Source organism: Cheilinus undulatus, linkage group 22 (genome assembly GCF_018320785.1).
Source record: "Cheilinus undulatus linkage group 22, ASM1832078v1, whole genome shotgun sequence".
Taxonomy (NCBI): domain Eukaryota; kingdom Metazoa; phylum Chordata; class Actinopteri; order Labriformes; family Labridae; genus Cheilinus; species Cheilinus undulatus.
The window spans coordinates 11,075,022-11,095,925 of NC_054886.1; the positions used below are offsets into that span (position 1 = coordinate 11,075,022).

A 20,904-nucleotide genomic window follows, 5' to 3' on the forward strand; every position below is an offset into this window, starting at 1 on the left:
GCTTCAGTTATTGCAACAGTTGTGACATCAGTTGTTGCCTCTGTGGTTGCTTCAGTTGTTGCCTCAGTTGTGACATCAGTTGTTGCCGTTGTGGTTTCCTCAGTTGTTTCTTCTGTTGTTGCAACAGTTGTGACATCAGTTGTTGCCTCTGTGGTTGTTTCAGTTATTGCCTCTGTGGTTTCTTCAGTCGTTGCCACAGTTGTGACATCAGTTGTTGCCTCTGTGGTTGCTTCAGTTGTTGCCTCAGTTGTGACATAAGTTGTTGCCTCAGTGGTTGCTTCAGTTGTTGCCTCTGTTGTTGCTTCAGTTGTTGCAAGAGTTGTGACATCAGTTGTTGCCTCAGTGGTTCTTTCAGTTGTTGCCTCTGTGGTTGCTTCAGTTGTTGCCTCTGTTGTTGCTTCAGTTGTTGCAAGAGTTGTGACATCAGTTGTCGCCTCTGTGGTTGCTTCAGTTGTTGCCTCTGTTGTTGCTTCAGTGGTTGCTTCAGTTGTTGCCTCAGTGGTTGCTTCAGGTGTTGCCTCTGTTGTTGCTTCAGTTGTTGCAAGAGTTGTGACATCAGTTGTTGCCTCTGTGTTTGCTTCAGTTGTTCCCTCAGTTGTGACATCAGTTGTGGCCACTGTGGTTGCTTCAGTTGTTGCAAAAGTTGTGAAATCAGTTGTTACGTCTGTGGTTGCTTCAGTTGTGGCAATAGTTGTGACATAAGTTGTTGCCTCTGTGGTTGCTTCAGTTGTTGCCTCAGTTGTGACATCAGTTGTTTCCTCAGTGCATGCTTCAGTTGTTGCCTCTGTGGTTGCTTCAGTTGTTGCAACAGTTGTGACATCAGTTGTTGCCTCTGTGGTTGCCTCAGTTGTGGCCACTGTGGTTCTTGCAACAGTTGTTACATCAGTTGTCGCCTCTGTGGTTGCTTCAGTTGTTGCACCAGTTGTGACATCAGCTGTTGCCTCTGTGCTTGCTTCAGTTGTTGCCTCTGTGGTTGCTTCAGTTGTTGCAACAGTTGTGACATCAGTTGTTGCCTCTGTGGTTGCTTCAGTTGTTGCAACAGTTGTGACATCAGTTGTTGCCTCTGTGGTTGCTTCAGTTGTTGCAACAGTTGTGACATCAGTTGTTTCCTCTGTGGTTGCTTCAGTTGTTGCCCCTGTGGTTGCTTCAGTCGTTGCAAGAGTTGTGACATCAGTTGTTGCCTCAGTGGTTGCTTCAGTTGTTACCTCTGTTGTTGCTTCAGTTGTTGCAAGAGTTGTGACATCAGTTGTTGCCTCTGTGGTTGCTTCAGTTGTGGCAATAGTTGTGACATCAGTTGTTTCCTCTGTGGTTTCTTCAGTTGTTGCCCCTGTGGTTGCTTCAGTCGTTGCAACAGTTGTGACATCAGTTGTTGCCTGAGTGGTTGCTTCAGTTGTTGCAACAGTTGTGACATCAGATGTTGCCTCTGTGGTTGCTTCAGTTGTTTCCTCTGTGGTTGCTTCAGTTGTTGCAACAGTTGTGACATCAGTTGTTGCCTCTGTGGTTGCTTCAGTTGTTGCAACAGTTGTGACATCAGTTGTTGCCTCTGTGGTTGCTTCAGTTGTTGCCTCTGTGGTTGCTTCAGTTGTTGCAACAGTTGTGACATCAGTTGTTGCCTCTGTGGTTGCTTCAGTTGTTGCAACAGTTGTGACATCAGTTGTTGCCACTGTGGTTGCTTCAGTTGTTGCAACAGTTGTGACATCAGTTGTTGCCTCTGTGGTTGCTTCAGCTGTTGCCTCTGTGGTTTCTTCAGTTGTTGCCACAGTTGTGACATCAGTTGTTGCCTCTGTGGTTGCTTCAGTTGTTGCCTCATTAGTGACATAAGTTGTTGCCTCAGTGGTTGCTTCAGTTGTTGCCTCTGTTGTTGCTTCAGTTGTTGCAAGAGTTGTGACATCAGTTGTTGCCTCAGTGGTTCCTTCAGTTGTTGCCTCTGTGGTTGCTTCAGTTGTTGCCCCCGTGGTTGCTTCAGTTGTTGCAACAGTTGTGACATCAGTTGTGGCCACTGTGGTTGCTTCAGTTGTTGCACCAGTTGTGACATCAGTTGTTGCCTCTGTGGTTGCTTCAGTTGTTGCAACAGTTGTGACATCAGTTGTTGCCTCTGTGGTTGCTTCAGTTGTTGCAACAGTTGTTACATCAGTTGTTGCCTGAGTGCTTGCTTCAGTTGTTGCCTCTGTGGTTTCTTCAGTTGTTGCAACAGTTGTGACATCAGTTGTATCCTCTGTGGTTGCTTCAGTTGTGGCCACTGTGGTTGCTTCAGTTGTTGCACCAGTTGTGACATCAGTTGTTGCCTCTGTGGTTGCTTCAGTTGTTGCACCAGTTGTGACATCAGTTGTTGCCTCTGTGGTTGCTTCAGTTGTTGCCTCTGTGGTTGCTTCAGTTGTTGCCCCTGTGGTTGCTTCAGTTGTTGCAACAGTTGTGACATCAGTTGTTGCCTCTGTGGTTGCTTCAGTTGTTGCAACAGTTGTGACATCAGTTGTATCCTCTGTGGTTGCTTCAGTTGTGGCCACTGTGGTTGTTTCAACAGTTGTTACATCAGTTGTTGCCTCTGTGGTTGCTTCAGTTGTTGCAACAGTTGTGACATCAGTTGTTGCCTCTGTGGTTGCTTCAGTTGTTGCCTCTGTGGTTGCTTCAGTTGTTGCAACAGTTGTGACATCAGTTGTTGCCTCTGTGGTTGCTTCAGTTGTTGCAACAGTTGTGACATCAGTTGTTGCCTCTGTGGTTGCTTCAGTTGTTGCCTCTGTGGTTGCTTCAGTCGTTGCAACAGTTGTGACATCAGTTGTCGCCTCTGTGGTTGGTTCAGTTGTTGCCTCAGTTGTGACATCAGTTGTGGCCACTGTGGTTGATTCAGTTGTTGCAACAGTTGTGACATCAGTTGTTGCCTCTGTGGTTGCTTCAGTTATTGCCTCTGTGGTTTCTTCAGTCGTTGCCACAGTTGTGACATCAGTTGTTGCCTCTGTGGTTGCTTCAGTTGTTGCCTCAGTTGTGACATAAGTTGTTGCCTCAGTGGTTGCTTCAGTTGTTGCCTCTGTTGTTGCTTCAGTTGTTGCAACAGTTGTGACATCAGTTGTTGCCTCAGTGGTTCTTTCAGTTGTTGCCTCTGTGGTTGCTTCAGTTGTTGCCTCTGTTGTTGCTTCAGTTGTTGCAAGAGTTGTGACATCAGTTGTGGCCACTGTGGTTGCTTCAGTTGTTGCAACAGTTGTGAAATCAGTTGTTACATCTGTGGTTGCTTCAGTTGTGGCAATAGTTGTGACATAAGTTGTTGCCTCAGTGGTTGCTTCAGTTGTTGCCTCAGTTGTGACATCAGTTGTTTCCTCAGTGCTTGCTTCAGTTGTTGCCTCTGTGGTTGCTTCAGTTGTTGCAACAGTTGTGACATCAGTTGTTGCCTCTGTGGTTGCCTCAGTTGTGGCCACTGTGGTTCTTGCAACAGTTGTTACATCAGTTGTCGCCTCTGTGGTTGCTTCAGTTGTTGCACCAGTTGTGACATCAGTTGTTGCCTCTGTTGTTGCTTCAGTTGTTGCCTCAGTGGTTGCTTCAGTTGGCGCCTCTGTTGTTGCTTCAGTTGTTGCAAGAGTTGTGACATCAGTTGTTGCCTCTGTGGTTGCTTCAGTTGTTGCAACAGTTGTGACATCAGTTGTTGTCTCTGTGGTTGCTTCAGTTGTGGCCACTGTGGTTGTTTCAACAGTTGTTACATCAGTTGTCGCCTCTGTGGTTGCTTCAGTTGTTGCAACAGTTGTGACATCAGTTGTTGCCTCTGTGGTTGCTTCAGTTGTTGCCTCTGTGGTTGCTTCAGTTGTTGCAACAGTTGTGACATCAGTTGTTGCCTCTGTGGTTGCTTCAGTTGTTGCAACAGTTGTTACATCAGTTGTTGCCTCTGTGGTTGCTTCAGTTGTTGCCTCTGTGGTTGCTTCAGTCGTTGCAACAGTTGTGACATCAGTTGTTGCCTCTGTGGTTGCTTCAGTTGTTGCCTCAGTTGTGACATCAGTTGTGGCCACTGTGGTTGATTCAGTTGTTGCCTCTGTGGTTGCTTCAGTTGTTGCAACAGTTGTGACATCAGTTGTCGCCTCTGTGGTTGGTTCAGTTGTTGCCTCAGTTGTGACATCAGTTGTGGCCACTGTGGTTGCTTCAGTTGTTGCAACAGTTGTGACATCGGTTGTTGCCTCATTGGTTGTTTCAGTTGTTGCCTCTGTGGTTACTTCAGTCGTTGCCACAGTTGTGACATCAGTTGTTGCCTCTGTGGTTGCTTCAGTTGTTGCCTCAGTTGTGACATAAGTTGTTGCCTCAGTGGTTGCTTCAGTTGTTGCCTCTGTTGTTGCTTCAGTTGTTGCAAGAGTTGTGACATCAGTTGTTGCCTCTGTGTTTGCTTCAGTTGTTGCCTCAGTGGTTGCTTCAGTTGTTGTCTCTGTTGTTGCTTCAGTTGTTGCAAGAGTTGTGACATCAGTTGTGGCCTCTGTGGTTGCTTCAGTTGGTGCAACAGTTGTGAAATCAGTTGTTACGTCTGCGGTTGCTTCAGTTGTGGCAATAGTTGTGACATAAGTTGTTGCCTCTGTGGTTGCTTCAGTTGTTGCCTCAGTTGTGACATCAGTTGTTTCCTCTGTGGTTGCTTCAGTTGTTGCAACAGTTGTGACATCAGTTGTTGCCTCAGTGCTTGCTTCAGTTGTTGCCTCAGTGGTGGCTTCAGTTGTTGTCTCTGTGGTTGCTTCAGTTGTTGCAACAGTTGTGACATCAGTTGTTGCCTCTGTGGTTGCCTCAGTTGTGGCCACTGTGGTTCTTGCAACAGTTGTTACATCAGTGTTCGCCTCTGTGGTTGCTTCAGTTGTTGCACCAGTTGTGACATCAGTTGTTGCAACAGTGCTTGATTCAGTTGTTGCCTCTGTGGTTGCTTCAGTTGTTGCAACAGTTGTGACATCAGTTGTTGCCTCTGTGGTTGCTTCAGTTGTTGCAACAGTTGTGACATCAGTTGTTGCCTCTGTGGTTGCTTCAGTTGTTGCCCCTGTGGTTGCTTCAGTTGTTGCAACAGTTGTGACATCAGTTGTTGCCTCTGTGGTTGCTTCAGTTGTTGCAACAGTTGTGACATCAGTTGTTGCCTCTGTGGTTGCTTCAGTTGTTGCAACAGTTGTGACATCAGTTGTTGCCTCTGTGGTTGCTTCAGTTGTTGCAACAGTTGTTACATCAGTTGTTGCCTCAGTGGTTGCTTCAGTTGTTGCCTCTGTTGTTGCTTCAGTTGTTGCAACAGTTGTGATATCAGTTGTTGCCTCAGTGGTTCCTTCAGTTGTTGCCTCTATGGTTGCTTCAGTTGTTGCAAGAGTTGTGACATCAGTTGTTGCCTCAGTGATTGCTTCAGTGATTTCCTCTGTGGTTGCTTCAGTTGTTGCAAGAGTTGGGACATCAGTTGTTGCCTCAGTGGTTGCTTCAGTTGTTGCAACAGTTGTGACATCAGTTGTTGCTTCTGTTGTTGATTCAGTTGTTGCGTCAGTTGTGATATCAGTTGTTGCCTCTGTGGTTGCTTCCTTTGTTTCCTCTGTTGTTCCCTCAGTTGTTCCAACACTTGTGATATAATATTTTGCCACTGTTGTTGCTTCAGTTGTGGCATCAGTTGTTCCTACTTTTCTTGTTTTGTTTTTTTCTGTTGCATCAGTTGTTTTATCCTTCGTACTGGTGATGTCTTCTATTGGTATGCTCGTTGCCTTAGGTTGTCCTTGTTGATCACTTTTGTGTATGACATCCACTGATTCATGTGATAGCTCTGTTGACAACAGTGTTAGAGATTTTTATCAACCTATGTTCAGATTTATATTCCCTAATCATCAGTGTCCTTCTCATTTAATCTGAATGTTTTAGCATTTGGCAAGACACCCAGATGTTCGTATATTCAAGAATTCTGCCTGGGCTCCAAAAGTTGCAGCCATTTCTTTTTTCAAGTCAACTCACTAATCTTGGACCCAAGGTGAACAATCATAATATTGTTCCTATGTATTTTTCTCTTTTTCAGAACATACAGGACCGTTAATTAAGTCCTAAATTAAGGAGAATGAGCAGGGAATTACCTGTGACAGAGACGCCACAGGCCTGACCTGAACCTGCACCGTTCTGATTTGACACTCAGCCTCCATATATGGGACATGGGACACAGTCAGATATACATCTGACTCTACTTTTCAAAGCTGTGTTCTTAGTTTCCCTCATCCAGGTCCAGAATCCTTTTGGCTAATTTTATTTGTCAGATTCTGCTGCCATCCTGGCTCCAGCTCCAGCTTTTCATCTGACTTATTAGATAGCCTCTTTGATGTAGTGCAATAACAGATAAGATTTTTTGTCATCAGATAGTTCAGTATTCAAGTAGATCTTAAAATGACTGCCTTGGCACTGCTTTGTCAGTCAGATAGCACTGACTTTACTCAGGTTGAAACCCTGCTCATCATTTTAACCATGTCTTTGGCCTTCTTGTCGTAAATGGCCTTGGTATAAGTCACTTTAAATTACGATGTTAGGTCCATCTGTCATTTTTCAGAATTAAAAAAAATGTCTGTTTCCCAAAAACTGCTGTAAAATAATAAACTTAGCACAAAAAGTAAGAAAATTTGTGTTTGGTAGATTATTTCTTTGTTATAACAATGCTTCTTGGCAATAAATCTTATACTGTTGGAAAGCCTGTTTATTACCCTTTTAAATGATGCCTCATTTGTAAGGAACATGCATTTGTGGGATGAGCAGCAGAGCTGAGTATGTGGGTTGCACCCATGATAAATGTGCCAAATCTTCTCTGCCAATGCCTAACAGCTGATTCTGCTATTGACTCTTGTTGGGTGTTTGGTAGATTGGATGATTGAAGTTTGAACAAACAAGCCATATTGGCAATTTAACAATGTATTCATTTAACAAACAGGAGCCTCAGTAGCACATGGAAGAACCATACACAGCCACAACAGCCTGGCTCCTCCTCCTCATGCTGTTTACCAGCCTGGTCACACACTGCTGTGGGATGGCATCCCATTCTTCAACCAGCATTTGTCGCAAGTCAGCCAATGTGGTTGTGTTGGTCGCTTTGGCACGAACGGCACGCCCAAGCTGATCTCACAAGGTTGTCTCTGATAAACCCCACTCTGTGGGGGTGAGCATTGTCACTAGGGGTGGGCAAAAATATCAATTAATCGATGCATCGCAATATTTCCCCCCTCAATTTAATATCGATTCAGCAAATCCTCTGAATCGATTCACCTCCTGGCCAGTGGGGGTCACTGTGCATGTGATTCGCATTGTATGGACGGAGGCAACACTCAACCAAACAACAACCAACCATAACCATGTTATGTGAGGTTTATCACAATTTCCAAGAGGAAAGAAATATTAGTAAAGTTGACATGCACTTCACTTTTTCAGTGTTTATACAGAACTGTCATGTTTTTTACTTTTGTACTCCTTACACACAAATAAGTTATTATTGTGCAAATTTTTATTTTCAGATGTTCTATTGCTAAAAAATGTGAGATGACCTACAACATATGTTCACATGGGCATGAAAATAATTATCAAAAATTGTCAACAGGTCATTTGTATATTTCTACTTCTTACTGAATCAACATCAAAGCATTTAAATCAATATCGAATCGATATCGAATTGAATCACAACCTAAAGAATCGAAATCGAATTGAATCGTGAGGTTCTTCGCAATACCCAGCCCTAATTGTCGCCTTAGAAGATAGAGTTCAGTCCCAGTGTGGAGATATGGGATTGCCAGTGGTTGCAGAATCACATCTTGATATCTCTCTGCATTGAGATCGCCTCCAATTATAACAAGCCTGTAATGATGTGTGTATGAAGATGTTGTACTTATGTAATAACGTATGGTTATGCCTGGAGTTTCCTCGCTGTTAGGGAACCTCTGATTCACAAGAACAACAAGGTGATAACTGCAAACATCATGTAGTCAGACTCTCACAGCAGCATTAAAGCTTCTAGCTCAGACGCTAAGGGTCTGAGGTCAAATATTAACACGAGTTAAAGTCAATGACATGGTGACATTGCGACAGTCACACCAACGCCATAAATGCCACAACAACTCAGATATCAGCAACAACAGCCACAGCTCAAAGGACATTATCCTCTGACATGTCTGTTACTCCTCATCAGAAACATCTGCTGGATAAGAGCAAATATTCTGAGACTGGACAACTGTTTATGGACTGTTCAGACACCCTAGAATGAAAGATAGTCCAGATTATAGGAGACTTGAGGATCCTGCTCAGGTTGGGGCAAATAAATAAAAGTTCAGACATTATTTTCAGATCAGTTTTTTACAGAATCATCATAAACTACTGGTGTTGAAATCCTGGGAGGGAATGCCCCAACCGTTATAAAAGCTCAGTTCTGATAGGCAGTGGATAAGTTATAAAGTGACCAAATTATCACAATAAACTGCTGACAGTGGCTAAATCCTAGGTGGCAATGGCATTAACATCAAAATCAGCAGCTAGCCATGACTATATCCTGGAATAAGGTGGCAAAACATCATAATCAACTGCTGGCTGTGATTAACTACATTTTTTGTAAAGCTCAGTTCAGTTTGTCTATCTACCCCCAGGCCTGATTACTGTCAGACCTGTTGAATCCAGAAATCCCTTAAATAGAATCAGTCTGACAAACTGGAGAGGCTAAAAGATCACAAAAAGCAGCACATCATGGCACCATCTAGAGAAATTCAACAACAGATGAGAAACAAAGTCACTGACATCTATCAGTCTGGAGAGGTTACAAAGACATTTCTAAGGCTTTGGGACTCCAACAAACCACGTTGAGAGCCATCTGATACTTCAAGGGTTATGACTTGGTTTTAATCATTAATCCCAACATGAATTGATTTCGTGCTGCAGATCTACAGTTGTTAATGTACCCAACATTTATCTGTTCTTTACTCCCTGGTAATGCGCCCAGCTAAACAATGCAGATTCAACGATTGTCCTTGAAAGATGTCTGGGATGTCTCACTTTATCACTTTAATTCCTGGCACTGACCCATCATTTTATAGGAAACCTTCAATGGCACTGAGCCGCACAATTATTTTATAGTAGTTTTATATTGTAATAGTGATTGTAATGCAAAACAACACAGAGAAGTTTCATACAAAGTGTTAATTTTGGCACCTATTTCAAATTCGTTTTCCTTTAACACTTACATCAGCCATATTTTGAAACTGGTGTAAACACTCAAGATAATACACTATCACTTCTTTTAATGATAAAAATACTGACACCCTTTGAAAGCTCTTTGACAATCTCCGCTTATGTTTTGCCCATTATGGAGAAAAATCCTGGATTTTGGATGTTCAGCTGTTTAGCACAAACATTTAGGTCTCCTTAATGAAAACTAAACCAACTATCCATCAGATATTTTGTCAAAACAGACAGTGGTGCAACTGGGTAAAAAGAATAGGGCCACTGAAGTTTCTCATTTTTTTTATCCAATGTTTTTCTCATTCCTGAGATAACAGTCAGAAGTCTTTGATCAAGATCAGAATTCTTAGATTAAAGTCAGGATTTTAGGATCAATGCCAGAACTCTGAGATCAAAGTCATATTTCTAAGATCAAAGTCATATTTCTAAGATCAAAGTCATATTTCTAAGATCAAAATCAAAACTCTAAGATCAAAGTTGGAATTCTGAGATGACAGTCATAATTTTGAGACAAAAATCAGAGGTCTTAGATCAAGATCAGAATTCTTAGGTGAGCAGGTGGCCTAGTGGTTGGGGGCGCTCCCCGGGGCGCCCGGGTTCGGGTCCGGCCTGTGGCCCTTTGCCGAGTGTCTCTCCCCCCGCTCTTGACCCTGTTTCCGACTCTGTCCACTGTCCTCCCCTGTCTAGTGATGGCACAAAAATGCCCAAAAATAAATATTAAAAAAAAAAAGATCAGAATTCTTAAAGTCAGATTTTAGGATCAGTGTCAGAATTCTGAGTTCAAAGTCAGAATTCTTAGAATGAAGATGGAATTCTGAGATGAAAGTCAGAGTTTTGAGGTCAATGTTTAAATTCTGGGATCAAAGTCAGATTTCTGACATTAAAGTCGGAATCCTGAGATTAAAATCAGAGTTCTGAGGTCACGGTGATAAATCTGAGATCAAAGTCAGGATTTTGAGATTACAGTCAGAATTTTGAGATCAAAGTCAGAGTTCTGAGATCATGATTTATGTGAGATCAAAGAAAGAATTAACCTGACAAGCCAGATGGATGTGTTTCAATAGAAAATGTTTGAGAAAAGGCATAGGCTTTGAAAAAAACTGGGAGTGTGATTGGGTGAAGGTTCTGTCCATCACATCTCTACAGGCCAATCAGAGCAACAGAACATGTGATGTAGCTGCTATCAAGCTGCACGTGCGCAGCTACTGAGGAATAACGCGAAACATGGCGACTATAGACATGTAAGTACTCGACTTTTGTGTTTTTTTTAAAGAAAACAACTCACGGCTGTTCTTTGCTCTTCTTTTAACAAAGAAATGTTGTCAAGTTCTGATAAAACTGGCGCTTAAAGGTAGAATATCCGACATTTTATACTTAAATTTAATAAAAATCAAACATATGCTATGTAAATGTTTTTCGGAGTACAGTATCAACACACTGAATTAAAACTTAGGTACCCTGTAGTTTTGTTTATATGGGATGTTTATAACTCTGTCCCAGACCGGATTGGGGTGGTAACCTTCTCCTCTGGCACACGCCCCTCTCCTCCTAGATGCGCCCCCAGGGGCAGCAGTGCTGCTGCAGGTAAATGTTTCACCCAAACAGCAGAGAGGAGTGTAAATGGCAGACTCCAGTCCAAAGTGGCCGACCGAAGGCCTGCCACCGGCTTCCCCTCCACCTAAAAAGTCTCAACATTTGTCTAGGAAACCCTCTGACAAAGTGAGAGGAAAAACTAGAGTTAATATCGGACGTGCATTTCCTTGGTTGCGAGCCCTACGCGACGCTAAAAAGCTCTCACATGACTCAGAACTGGCTTTGCTTCTCGTGGATGCCTAAGTAGGCTACATCTTTTCATTCATTATGCGCATTGTCTCAACATTTGTCCAGTGTTGATTTATTGACACAGCACTATTCTTATGGTTGGACATTTAAGCTGAGTGTGATAGAGCGGCTGAGATAAATGTGGGGTAAAAATGAATGGAAGCTAGGTGTGCTAATGTTAGCCTGCTGCTAATAAATGGAGGCTGCAGACGGAGGTAGCTCGACTCAAATCAGGTAGTTTCTCAAATATGTTTATCTCAGATCACCCAAGTCTTGTTTGAAGCTGATGTTTTCATGTTTAATTGATGCTATAACATAACCGGCCAGGATAAGAGGAGCTCGTGAAATGGTTTACTGCAGCTAAAAAAGATATTAGCAGTAAAGGTTGTCTTGAACGTTACATATAAACTTGTATATGATTGGTGTTCAGGATCAACAGAGGCTAAAGGGGGAAGCTTCAAAGTGGCGGAGGTGTGTCAAAAACTCCTCTATGTTTACATTTTCAAGGCTTTGCTCTCCTTCAACACCTAGTGGAAAAAAAATCGCATTGTCTACCTTTAAGCAGCATCCATGCTAATCTCTTCCTCCATAACTGCACCAGCTCTTGCTGCTGCTTGATTACGTCACGACTCTGCTGCACCTGAAAGTACTGCCCCTCATCGCTGATCGGTCCTGTCACTTTCTAACCGGGCCCAAATGGTTCGGATAGGAGCTTTGCAAGATGGATTCGCCAGTGAGAAACAAGGAAACAGGCGTGCCCATCTACTTTGCAAGGTTAAGGCAGAATTAGATTTAAGGTAGATTTCTAAGATAACAGTCAAAATTCAGAGATCATGGTCAGAATTTTGAGATCAAAGTCAGAATTCTTAGATTAAAATTGACTGTAAAAATTGACTATAAAATAATAAAATTCTCGTGTTTTCCTTTAGGAGGTTACTGATCAAGATTAAGAACAAAATAGGAGGGAAATTTTCAGTGCTTTAAACTTCTTTCTGCACATTTTTGCCTTTGTAAATGCAAATGTAATTTTAGTTATTTGGTTAGACAGTATTTATTTTAGGCCCTTTAACTTAACTAACATGCGAATTGAGTGTTGGTTTAAGGGCTTGTAACTTACAGTAGAAGTAGTAAGAGAACACAACGTTCAAACTTTATATAATGCCACAAAAGGCTCATAGACGAGTAAAGTTAGGTGGAAAATATTTCTTTTCCTGATGAAATGGATGGTTAAGCAGGAGGACTGCAAAGTTGTAAGGAACTCTGAATGCCACAATTAGATGACCCCCTAAAAGTCTGATCCTAGAACCGGCCCTGTATTTACAAAATGTAAGATGTGAATGAGCAAACTCCACACTCATTAATTTTAATATCTTTAATATCTGAACAGCAAACAGTCATAACTGAGGGGTGCAGATGTCTGAGCGGTTAGTTCCATGGTTGAACCAACTATTGTGGTCAGAACTTCAGTATTTCATCCGAGGTGTAATCTTGACTTTCCTGCAGCAATCGTATGAGGCTAAGAGCATGACTCACTCCTCTTCTAACAGTTATCAATTCACTGCAAACAGTTAATATATATATATATATATATATATATATATATTTTTTTTCCTTGAAACTCCCCTGTGACTAACTTCAAATGGTTCATCAAATTTTCTGCACTCATGCGTTGAACCCGAAGATTTCACAACATATTTCCTGATATTCATAAACTTGTTAAAGGTCACAAATGACCTGGCATCAGATAGCAAAAATATTAAAATGTTAAAATGAATTCTTAAACGAATGAGGAGCTGGTGGAAGGAGGTCAAATGAGGGGGCTATGTCCATATTTTTAAGTACCTAATAAAAGACGAGCAGTGGTATTTTGGACTGAATGTAAACGTGCAGAGAAGCCTGGTTTACTCTTATAAAATGTAACTGTAGAGTTCCAAATGTGCTTAAAGAAAAGCTCACATCAAAACATTTAAAAATGCACTTATTTAGATCAGGAATATTATTTTTAAAGATGTATTTAAATTCAGTTTTTGGACCTGAGTAATTCAAACCCTGGCCATGGTTAGGCTGTACAACATGTACATGGACTAAGGTTTAAAAAGTGCTTTATTATTCAAATAATTTTTAAAACTTCATTCAACGTTTTTATTTTAATTTAAGTTTTAATAGTTCTTACTGCTGGTGTGTGAGTTTAGTTTTTATTTTCCAAAGGTCTTTGTTTTAGTTTAGCTTTTATTAGTTCAGTGTTAGTTTTCTCAGTATTGGTTAACTTTAGTTATGTTAGGTTAGGTTTGGTCTGATCTGGTCTGGTTTAGTTTGGTTAGGCTAGGTTAGGTTAGGCTATGGAAGGTTTGCTTGAGTTAAGTTAGGTTTAGTTCAGCAAGGCTTTTAAGATTAAGTTAAATACATTTGGTTAAGTTGGGTTAGGTTAGGTCAGACTAGGTTGAACTTTGTAAGCTCGGTTTAAGTAAGGTTGGGCTAGGTTTGGTTTGTGAGGTTAGGCTCAGTAAGATTAGGTAAGATTTGGTTTTGTAAGGTATGGTTTAGTAGCTTAGGTTTAGGATTATGATAGGTTAGGTAGTTTTTGTATAGTTAGGTTAAGTTAAGTTTGGTTAGTTTGGTAGGTTTGGTTAGGTTAGGTTAGGCTGGGTTGGGTTTGGTTCAGGTTAGGTTTAGTGACTTAGGTAAAGTTCGGTTAGGTTATATAAGTTGGGTTTGGTTTAGGTTAGGTTAGGTTAGGTTTAGTAGCTTGGGTAAAGTTGAATTAGGTTATGTTGTGTTAGATTAGGTTGGGTTAGGCTCGGCTAGGTCAGATAGATTAGGTAGGTTAGTGAAGGTTAGGCATTGTTAAGTTAAGTAAGGTAAGGCTAGGCTAGGCTTGGACGGGTAAGGGTAGGTTTGGTTAGACTAGTTTGGTTAAGTTTATTTTAGCTGTGCGTAGTTTATTTTTGTTGTTTTTTTTTTTACATTCAAAACTCATCTAAACAGGTCAAATGATTATAAAGAACACCAAAGATAAAATCAAGACAAAACAGGAATGTAAATGTGCAGTCTGGAGCCTTTTCCTGCTTTACCTACTCTGGTAATAGGGATATGGAATACTTTTCAGGGGGTCAGACCCAGAAGGGCAGGACTAAGGGAATGTCTTCCCATTTTAAAACATACATTTAAATAGACTGCCCCTTACTTTTATTTGATAAGATTTGATTTGTAAGCACACAATACAGTTTCTAATTGGTTTTCATTTTAATTTTAGATATTTCATTAGTTTTAATAATAACAACATTGACACAGACAGTCTGGGTTCAAGTTCAGCCTGTCTGCTCTCTCACGTGTCATTCCCTTCCTTCTCATCCTGACTCTATCCGCTGTCCTACCTCTATTAATGAAGGCATGAAATGCAAAATAAATATATTTTATAAAAATATGAAATTAAAAAGGAGAGGCATAACCGTTCTGTTTCAGCCATGCAAAATCTTTAGAAGAAAATGATGAAAAAAGGCTCACTCTCCAACGTTAAAAAAAATGCAAAGCAAATCTTCAGTCCATCAATTTATCATCTTGTGTTTTAATTATTTTAATTGACGAATTCCTGATTATTTGTAGTTTTAGTAGAATAATTTATTGCCCATCCCTCACGTTTTGGTATTACATAATTTCTGCTACAACGTCCGAGACTGTTCATGTATAATTTGGTACATTCTTAACTGTAATAGAGAGATTAAATGAAGGATTAAATCTTACCTTGTGTAGGTCTAGCAGCTGAAAAGGAGCAGATGAGTGCAAAAGTAACAATCACAAAAATTGACGACAGTGCCATCACCCCGTTACATTCCAGCTTTCTAAATCTCACTGATGAGTGTCAGTGATGGAGTCCAAACTTTCAGAACATTTGTCAAAAATAAATTAAATAAATACAAGTCTCTGATGAGTCTGGAGAGGAATGAGCTCTGCCGGCCGCCCTCTGAATGTTCTGTCAGGCAGGTGAGGGAAATTTTAGAGATAACATCAGAGATAAGGTTTATCAGCACAATATTAAACTTTCAACCTTAGCTCAAGAGCACGTTTTCTGAAAGCTCTTCCTTGTTTTTTATATTCCCATTAAAACTACGTAATAGTAAGCCACGGCCTGAGTCACTGAGGATATTATAAAACAAAACAGCCAGAGGACAGCAACAGGTCCGAAGTTCTTTCCTAGGAAATTGAAACTTTCATCCAAAGTGTGATCATTCAATTAAAGATGCACAATCACCAGTTCACAGACTCTACAGCCCAGTTCAGACCAGAGGTTCACCAGTTAACATGTGGAACTACTTGCAACAGATTGCTCTGCAGTGTTCTGTAAACCTGAGTTTACAACTGGAGGAGACGATGCATCATTAGGAAAACGAATCTCAAAGTCACTCAGAATAAACAGATTTAATGCTTAACAGTCCTGGGTCTTCTCTGCTGGATATTTCCTTTTCAGATGCTCCAAATGTTTTCTATTGGTAAAAAGGTCTGGACTGCGGGCAGGCCAGTTCAAGACCCAGACTCTTGTATTGTGAAGCCATGCTGCCGTGATGGGTGTGGTATCTGATCTCGCATTGTCTGGCCGAAATAAGGCCTTCCCTGAAGGAGACATCTGGTTGGGAGCATATGTTGCTCTAAAACCTTTATCTACTTTCAGCATTGATACTTCCTTTCCAGATGTGTAAGCTGCCTACGCCATGGGCACTAGGATTTAGGGGTAGGGGTAAGAGAAAGGGACTGAGCCTGAAAGCAGCATGGGACGTAGATCCTTTGGGATCATCTACTATTCAGAGTCTTGGAGGCAGACTCGGTTTCTACTTCCACGGAAAGCCTAATGACTTTCAGTTTGATAAAGTTTATAGTTGAGTCCGCCTCAGACTGATGTCTCGCTGTAATGCTTACAGTTCAGATTTTTAGTTGTGGAGAGTCAAAGTTCACTGCAGCTATCAGCAGTGTTAATGAACAGTAAAAAATAGCTCAGGAGCTCCTCCTGTTTTTAAAATATTTCATCTGCTGACTTTGGTTTACTGCCCATTTTGGCCTTGTTCTCAGATGAATCCAAGAAAGCAGGCCTTCTTAAATCCCAGTTATTAACAAAAATACTCATTTTTTGCTGTTTTCACATTTTTTTTTTTTTATTTGACAAATTTGGATGCTTTTTTGCCTTTTTGCCCAAATTTGCCACTTGTTATCAATTTTCGCCACTTTTTGTGCCCATTTTTGCTCTTTTTGTCCTTTTTGCCACTTTTAATTAATCGTCTGCCACTTTTTGATCCATTTTCACTACTTTTAAACCACTTTTTTGCCAATTTTTTATGCTACTTTTCAACCAATTTACACCAGTGTCCCCCATTTCCTTTAACTCAGTTTTTGCCACTTTAAACCCATTTTCTTTTCCATTTTAAAACTCTTTTTTTTTTTTTTTTTTTTTTTTTTTTTACCATTTTTCCTGACCATTTTTGTCTCTCTTTGTCCTTTTGGCCACATTCTGATTCATGCCAATATTTGCCGGTTTTTTTTCTGTTTTTTAAATATATCTTGCTACTTTCAACCCATCTTTTTGTCACTTTATGGCCCATATTCACTACTCTTCAATTGCTTTCCACCACATTTTCTGCCCATATCTGCCTGCATTTCAAACCTATTTTTCCCCCTTTTTGCCCATTTTGACAACTTATTAAAGATATATTTTTGACATTTTTATTCCTTCATTAAAGGAGGAGGACAGTGGATATAGTCAGAAACAGGGAGGAGAGAGTGGGGGAGGGACATGCAATGAATAAAGTATCCATCCGTCCTTATATCCTTCCACCCATCCATCATCCCTCTGACCATCCATCATCCATCCATCCATCCATCCATCATCCATCCATCCATCCATCCATCCAGCCATCAATCATCCGTCCATCCATTAATCAATCCACTCAACTAACCATCAATCATCCATCTGTTCTTCTGTCCATTCATCATCAGTATGACCATCCATCATCCATCCATCATCCATCTGACATCCATCATCCATCCATCATCATCATTCTGACCATCTTTCCTCCATCCATCCACCCACCCTTTATCTGTTTGTGCATCTGCCCATCTGTGCAACTACTGATAATCCATCTATCCATCATCGATCTGTCTGTATGTCCATCCATCATCCATCCATCCATCCATCCATCCATCTATCATCCATCCATCCACCATCTGTCTGTCCATCCACTCATCCATCCATTCATCATCTGTCATCTGTCAAACCATCCACCCATCTGACTGACCATCTATCAATGTTCTGTATCTGTCCGTCAGTTCTAAATCTTTATCGCTACCACCAGTCTTGCCACTTTTTGCCACTTCAGACTTTTGTTTTTGTCTCTTTAAGAAATTTTTGCCACATTTTTACCCCTTTTCGCCACATTCCTGGTCAGTTTAGGCCTTTTTCCCTCATTGTGCCTATTTTTTGCCTTTTTAACCCATTTTGACACTGTAACCCTTTTTCTTTTTTGGCACTTTGAATCCATGTAACCCTTTTTTGGCTCATCCTAGCCCCTTTTTTCCCCATTTTTTTTTTTTTTACCCTTTTTCTGACTATTTTGGCCTCTTTTAACCTCTTTTGCCACTCTATTCACACCTAATTTTGCCACTTTCAACCATTTTTTGCCACCTTTTGGCCCATTTTCACCAATCAACAAGAAAGTATGCCAAAGGTTTATTGGGCTCTGATGTTGAATATATTTATCTGGCCAGTTTTTAACCTCTTTTTTGCCTTTTGCTCTTTCCTGCCTCTTTTCATGATCATTCAATCATTATCCTTTACAGTTGTCTCTGTTACTTCTAATTTATTTCTTGGTATCCTGATGTTTGTGCATATCATGGCTTAGCTATGAAGTCTAACTTTCCTAATGGTGTGGTTCAGTGTTCCTATCTACATTGCTAACCCTACCAATAAAAAGGTAATTCTGATTTGAGCAAAGAGGTTGACATTTTTAAAAGGCTATATTTTACTACAGCATGAATAAAGACCTCTACCGGCCCCCGGTTCCAGTCCTTATGGACGGCCTTTCACATAAATCTACAACAAGGTAAAGCTGCTCAGATCTAAAAGGGCTGTAAATATATATTAAATACCAATTAACTTATTGCCCATAAAGGTCAGCGCCCTTCCTTCAGTTTTAGATTAGTTTTAGAGTTGGTGACACTCTGCTTTAGTCTGAGTCACTGTGATAATGTGATCACATCCAACGCCCAGGGAAAGGCAGCAGGTCCAAAGTTCTGTCAGTGTAACTAAAGACACACATCTCACCTGAAGTACAAGAAGGTTTGGCTTTATGATGACCAGTCACACGCAATTAACCACATGACTGCTAGAGTATGCAGCTACAGTCCTAAAGGTTCAGAACTACCATAAATCCTTAAAAAAGACCTGTAGGCATTGTTCCCTCTAATTTTCAAAACTCCTGAGCAGACATTTCACTCCCCTGAGCACCTACTCCATCAACTGTGGGCACCATCTGATGCGTACGCTACGTCCACACAGCAGCACCTTGGCATCACCTCTCCAACCCCAAATATCATTACAAGTGACTATAACTATAATGATTAATAATCATTGTTCAAGACGTGAATATCACCATTCAGTTATTCACAAGCCACTCTCAGTTTTAGCTAGCCTCAATTTTGATGTCTGGAAATCCTGTTTATTTTTAATCAAGGTTCATGTCAAGGCTTTACAGTCCTTTGAATTGTAAAAGAAAACTGTAATTATAACCTACAAGCATTTGTCCATAGGTGAAAACAGATATTAACAAAATTTGCAGTTTAATAATAATAATAATAATAAATTGTATTTGTAACGCACCTTACATTTAAAGAAAATCTCAAAGTGCTACAGGGTTAAAAACAAGAGAACAGCAAGATGAGTGAGTTCAGCCAAAAGCTTTTTTGAAGAGGTAGATTTTTAGTCCTCGCTTAAAAGCATCAATAGTCTGTGGAGCCCTCAGGTCGTCTGGGAGGGCGTTCAACAGACTGGGAGCATCTGAAGAGAATGCCCAATGGTGTTGAGCTTTGTCTTTGGGGGTTTGAGGAGGTAGGTGCCTGTGGAACGGAGTGTCTGTGAGGAGGTCTGTGGGGTGAGGAGTTCCTTAAGGTAGGGGGGGCATGTCCATGGATGCACTGGTGGGTGAGGAGGGAAACTTTGTATTCAATCCGGAGTTGGACAGTGATTTGAGGATGGAGGTGACGTGATCGTACTTTCGCACCCTCATCAGGATCCTGGCCATGCTGTTCTGAATGTATTGAAGCCTATTTAGGCTCTGGCCAGGGATCCCAATGAGGAGTGCGTTGTAGTAATCCAGCCTGGAGGCGACAAAAGCGTGGATGAGCTTTTCTGCATCGGAGAGAGTGAGAGTAGGTCGGAGTTTGGCAATGTTCCGGTGGTGGAAGAAGGATGTCTTGCAGAGAGAGTTTCATATAAAAAGGCAGAAATCTAGAACATCTTGGACGAGACAAAACACATGCTCTGTCCTCATGCTTTATCAACCTAATCACAGACAGGTCTCCTAAAGGACTTCTGCCAGTACATTACAGAGAAATCACACTGTTAGATACATCAGGGCTTAAATCCTTTTGTTATCAGTCCATTATAGGAGATCAACTCATTCCTGGTCTCATTGTAGATCATTTTAGCTAGATTCATTCTTTAAAGCATCATATTTACATAAAAAAAGACATCCATTCAATGTTAAAGATGATTAATAATTTTTTATTAAAATAGATATTTAAAAACAGATTATTTAAATGTGTTGCATTAAGTTAACACGTGGGAAAGATGTAATCAGCTGTTTTAACTGTCATTACTGAAATAAATGATTAAAAACAGAGAAATGTACAGCTCTACTCTCTTCAGCTGAAATATTTCTAACTACTGTAGAAGTTTTCTTTTCCTTTTCCCTCTGTTTCTCACTGCTCTGCTGATCACTCATTAGGATGTAAGAGATTAGGATGTTTTTGATCGGTTAATCATCAATATAAAGTAAATATAATATTTCCTGCAATGTGGCACATATCAAATGTTTTGATAATGAGCTCATATTGATGTTTAATTACTAGGGTGTATCGTCGTGATAACATATAGAAGTGGAATGTTAATGAATCAATAATTCAACAGTCTGGAGCTCACTAAGGAGAGAGAGAGAGAGAGAGAGAGAGAGGAAAGAGAAAGGGCGGTTATTCATAGACAGCAATGACCCACCAATGCGCCATGGTCAGAGACGAGCTTTCAAGCAGGAGAAAAGTTCAGTTCTGTGTTGGATCCTTTTCTCCTCTAGAGGAAAGAAGCCTCAGGTTTACACCACCAACACGTTAGCTTGTGTTCGTCTGTCTGTGAGTGGTGTCAGTGTTTGCGTTGTTGTGTCAATGACATGAAGCCAAAAGTGTTTGTGCAAAGATGCACCACAGACGCAGCAATAGACTCGGCCACATGGCAGTTAATTCGGGAAAAACCCCCTCCTTTTATGTGTAAATCAATCATTGAAACAGGCATCCAATTCACACACACACGGGCACTAGGAGCCAAGCAAATCTCTTCTCTGAGGCCCCCATGGAGGTAGAAACCCCAGGCAACAGTACCAGCTAGCCTGTGCAATAATGCGCCTTTGATCAATGCGCATATTAGAAAAAAAACAGTGAAAACTCGTCAGAGATATTTGACTGCGCAACTTTTTTTTCTTCTGTGCATAGAGGTGGAGAGCAGTGCAAAATTGTGCAGAAAACCCTCATTAGAGGGAAAAGTGCCTGTAGGTAAAGACTGGTTCACCTTTTGGGGTAACCTTAAGACACCCAGGTCCATAACTGTGTCCCATTTTCCCATTTCTTGACAGAATTACAAGAAAATGATGGACTCCGGATAATAATCCT

General features: G+C 40.9%; 1 protein-coding gene across 1 annotated transcript in view; it reads right to left on the reverse strand.

The window, feature by feature from the left end:
* The window catches only part of LOC121504992 (mucin-3A-like), a 60,142-nt gene extending 40,874 nt beyond the window's left edge, over positions 1-19,268 (reverse strand). The window contains exon 1 of the mRNA XM_041780105.1: positions 19,163-19,268. Within this exon, the coding sequence (XP_041636039.1) occupies positions 19,163-19,268 (106 nt within the window). The remainder of the gene's footprint in view (positions 1-19,162) is intronic.
* Positions 19,269-20,904: the final 1,636 nt, after the last annotated feature.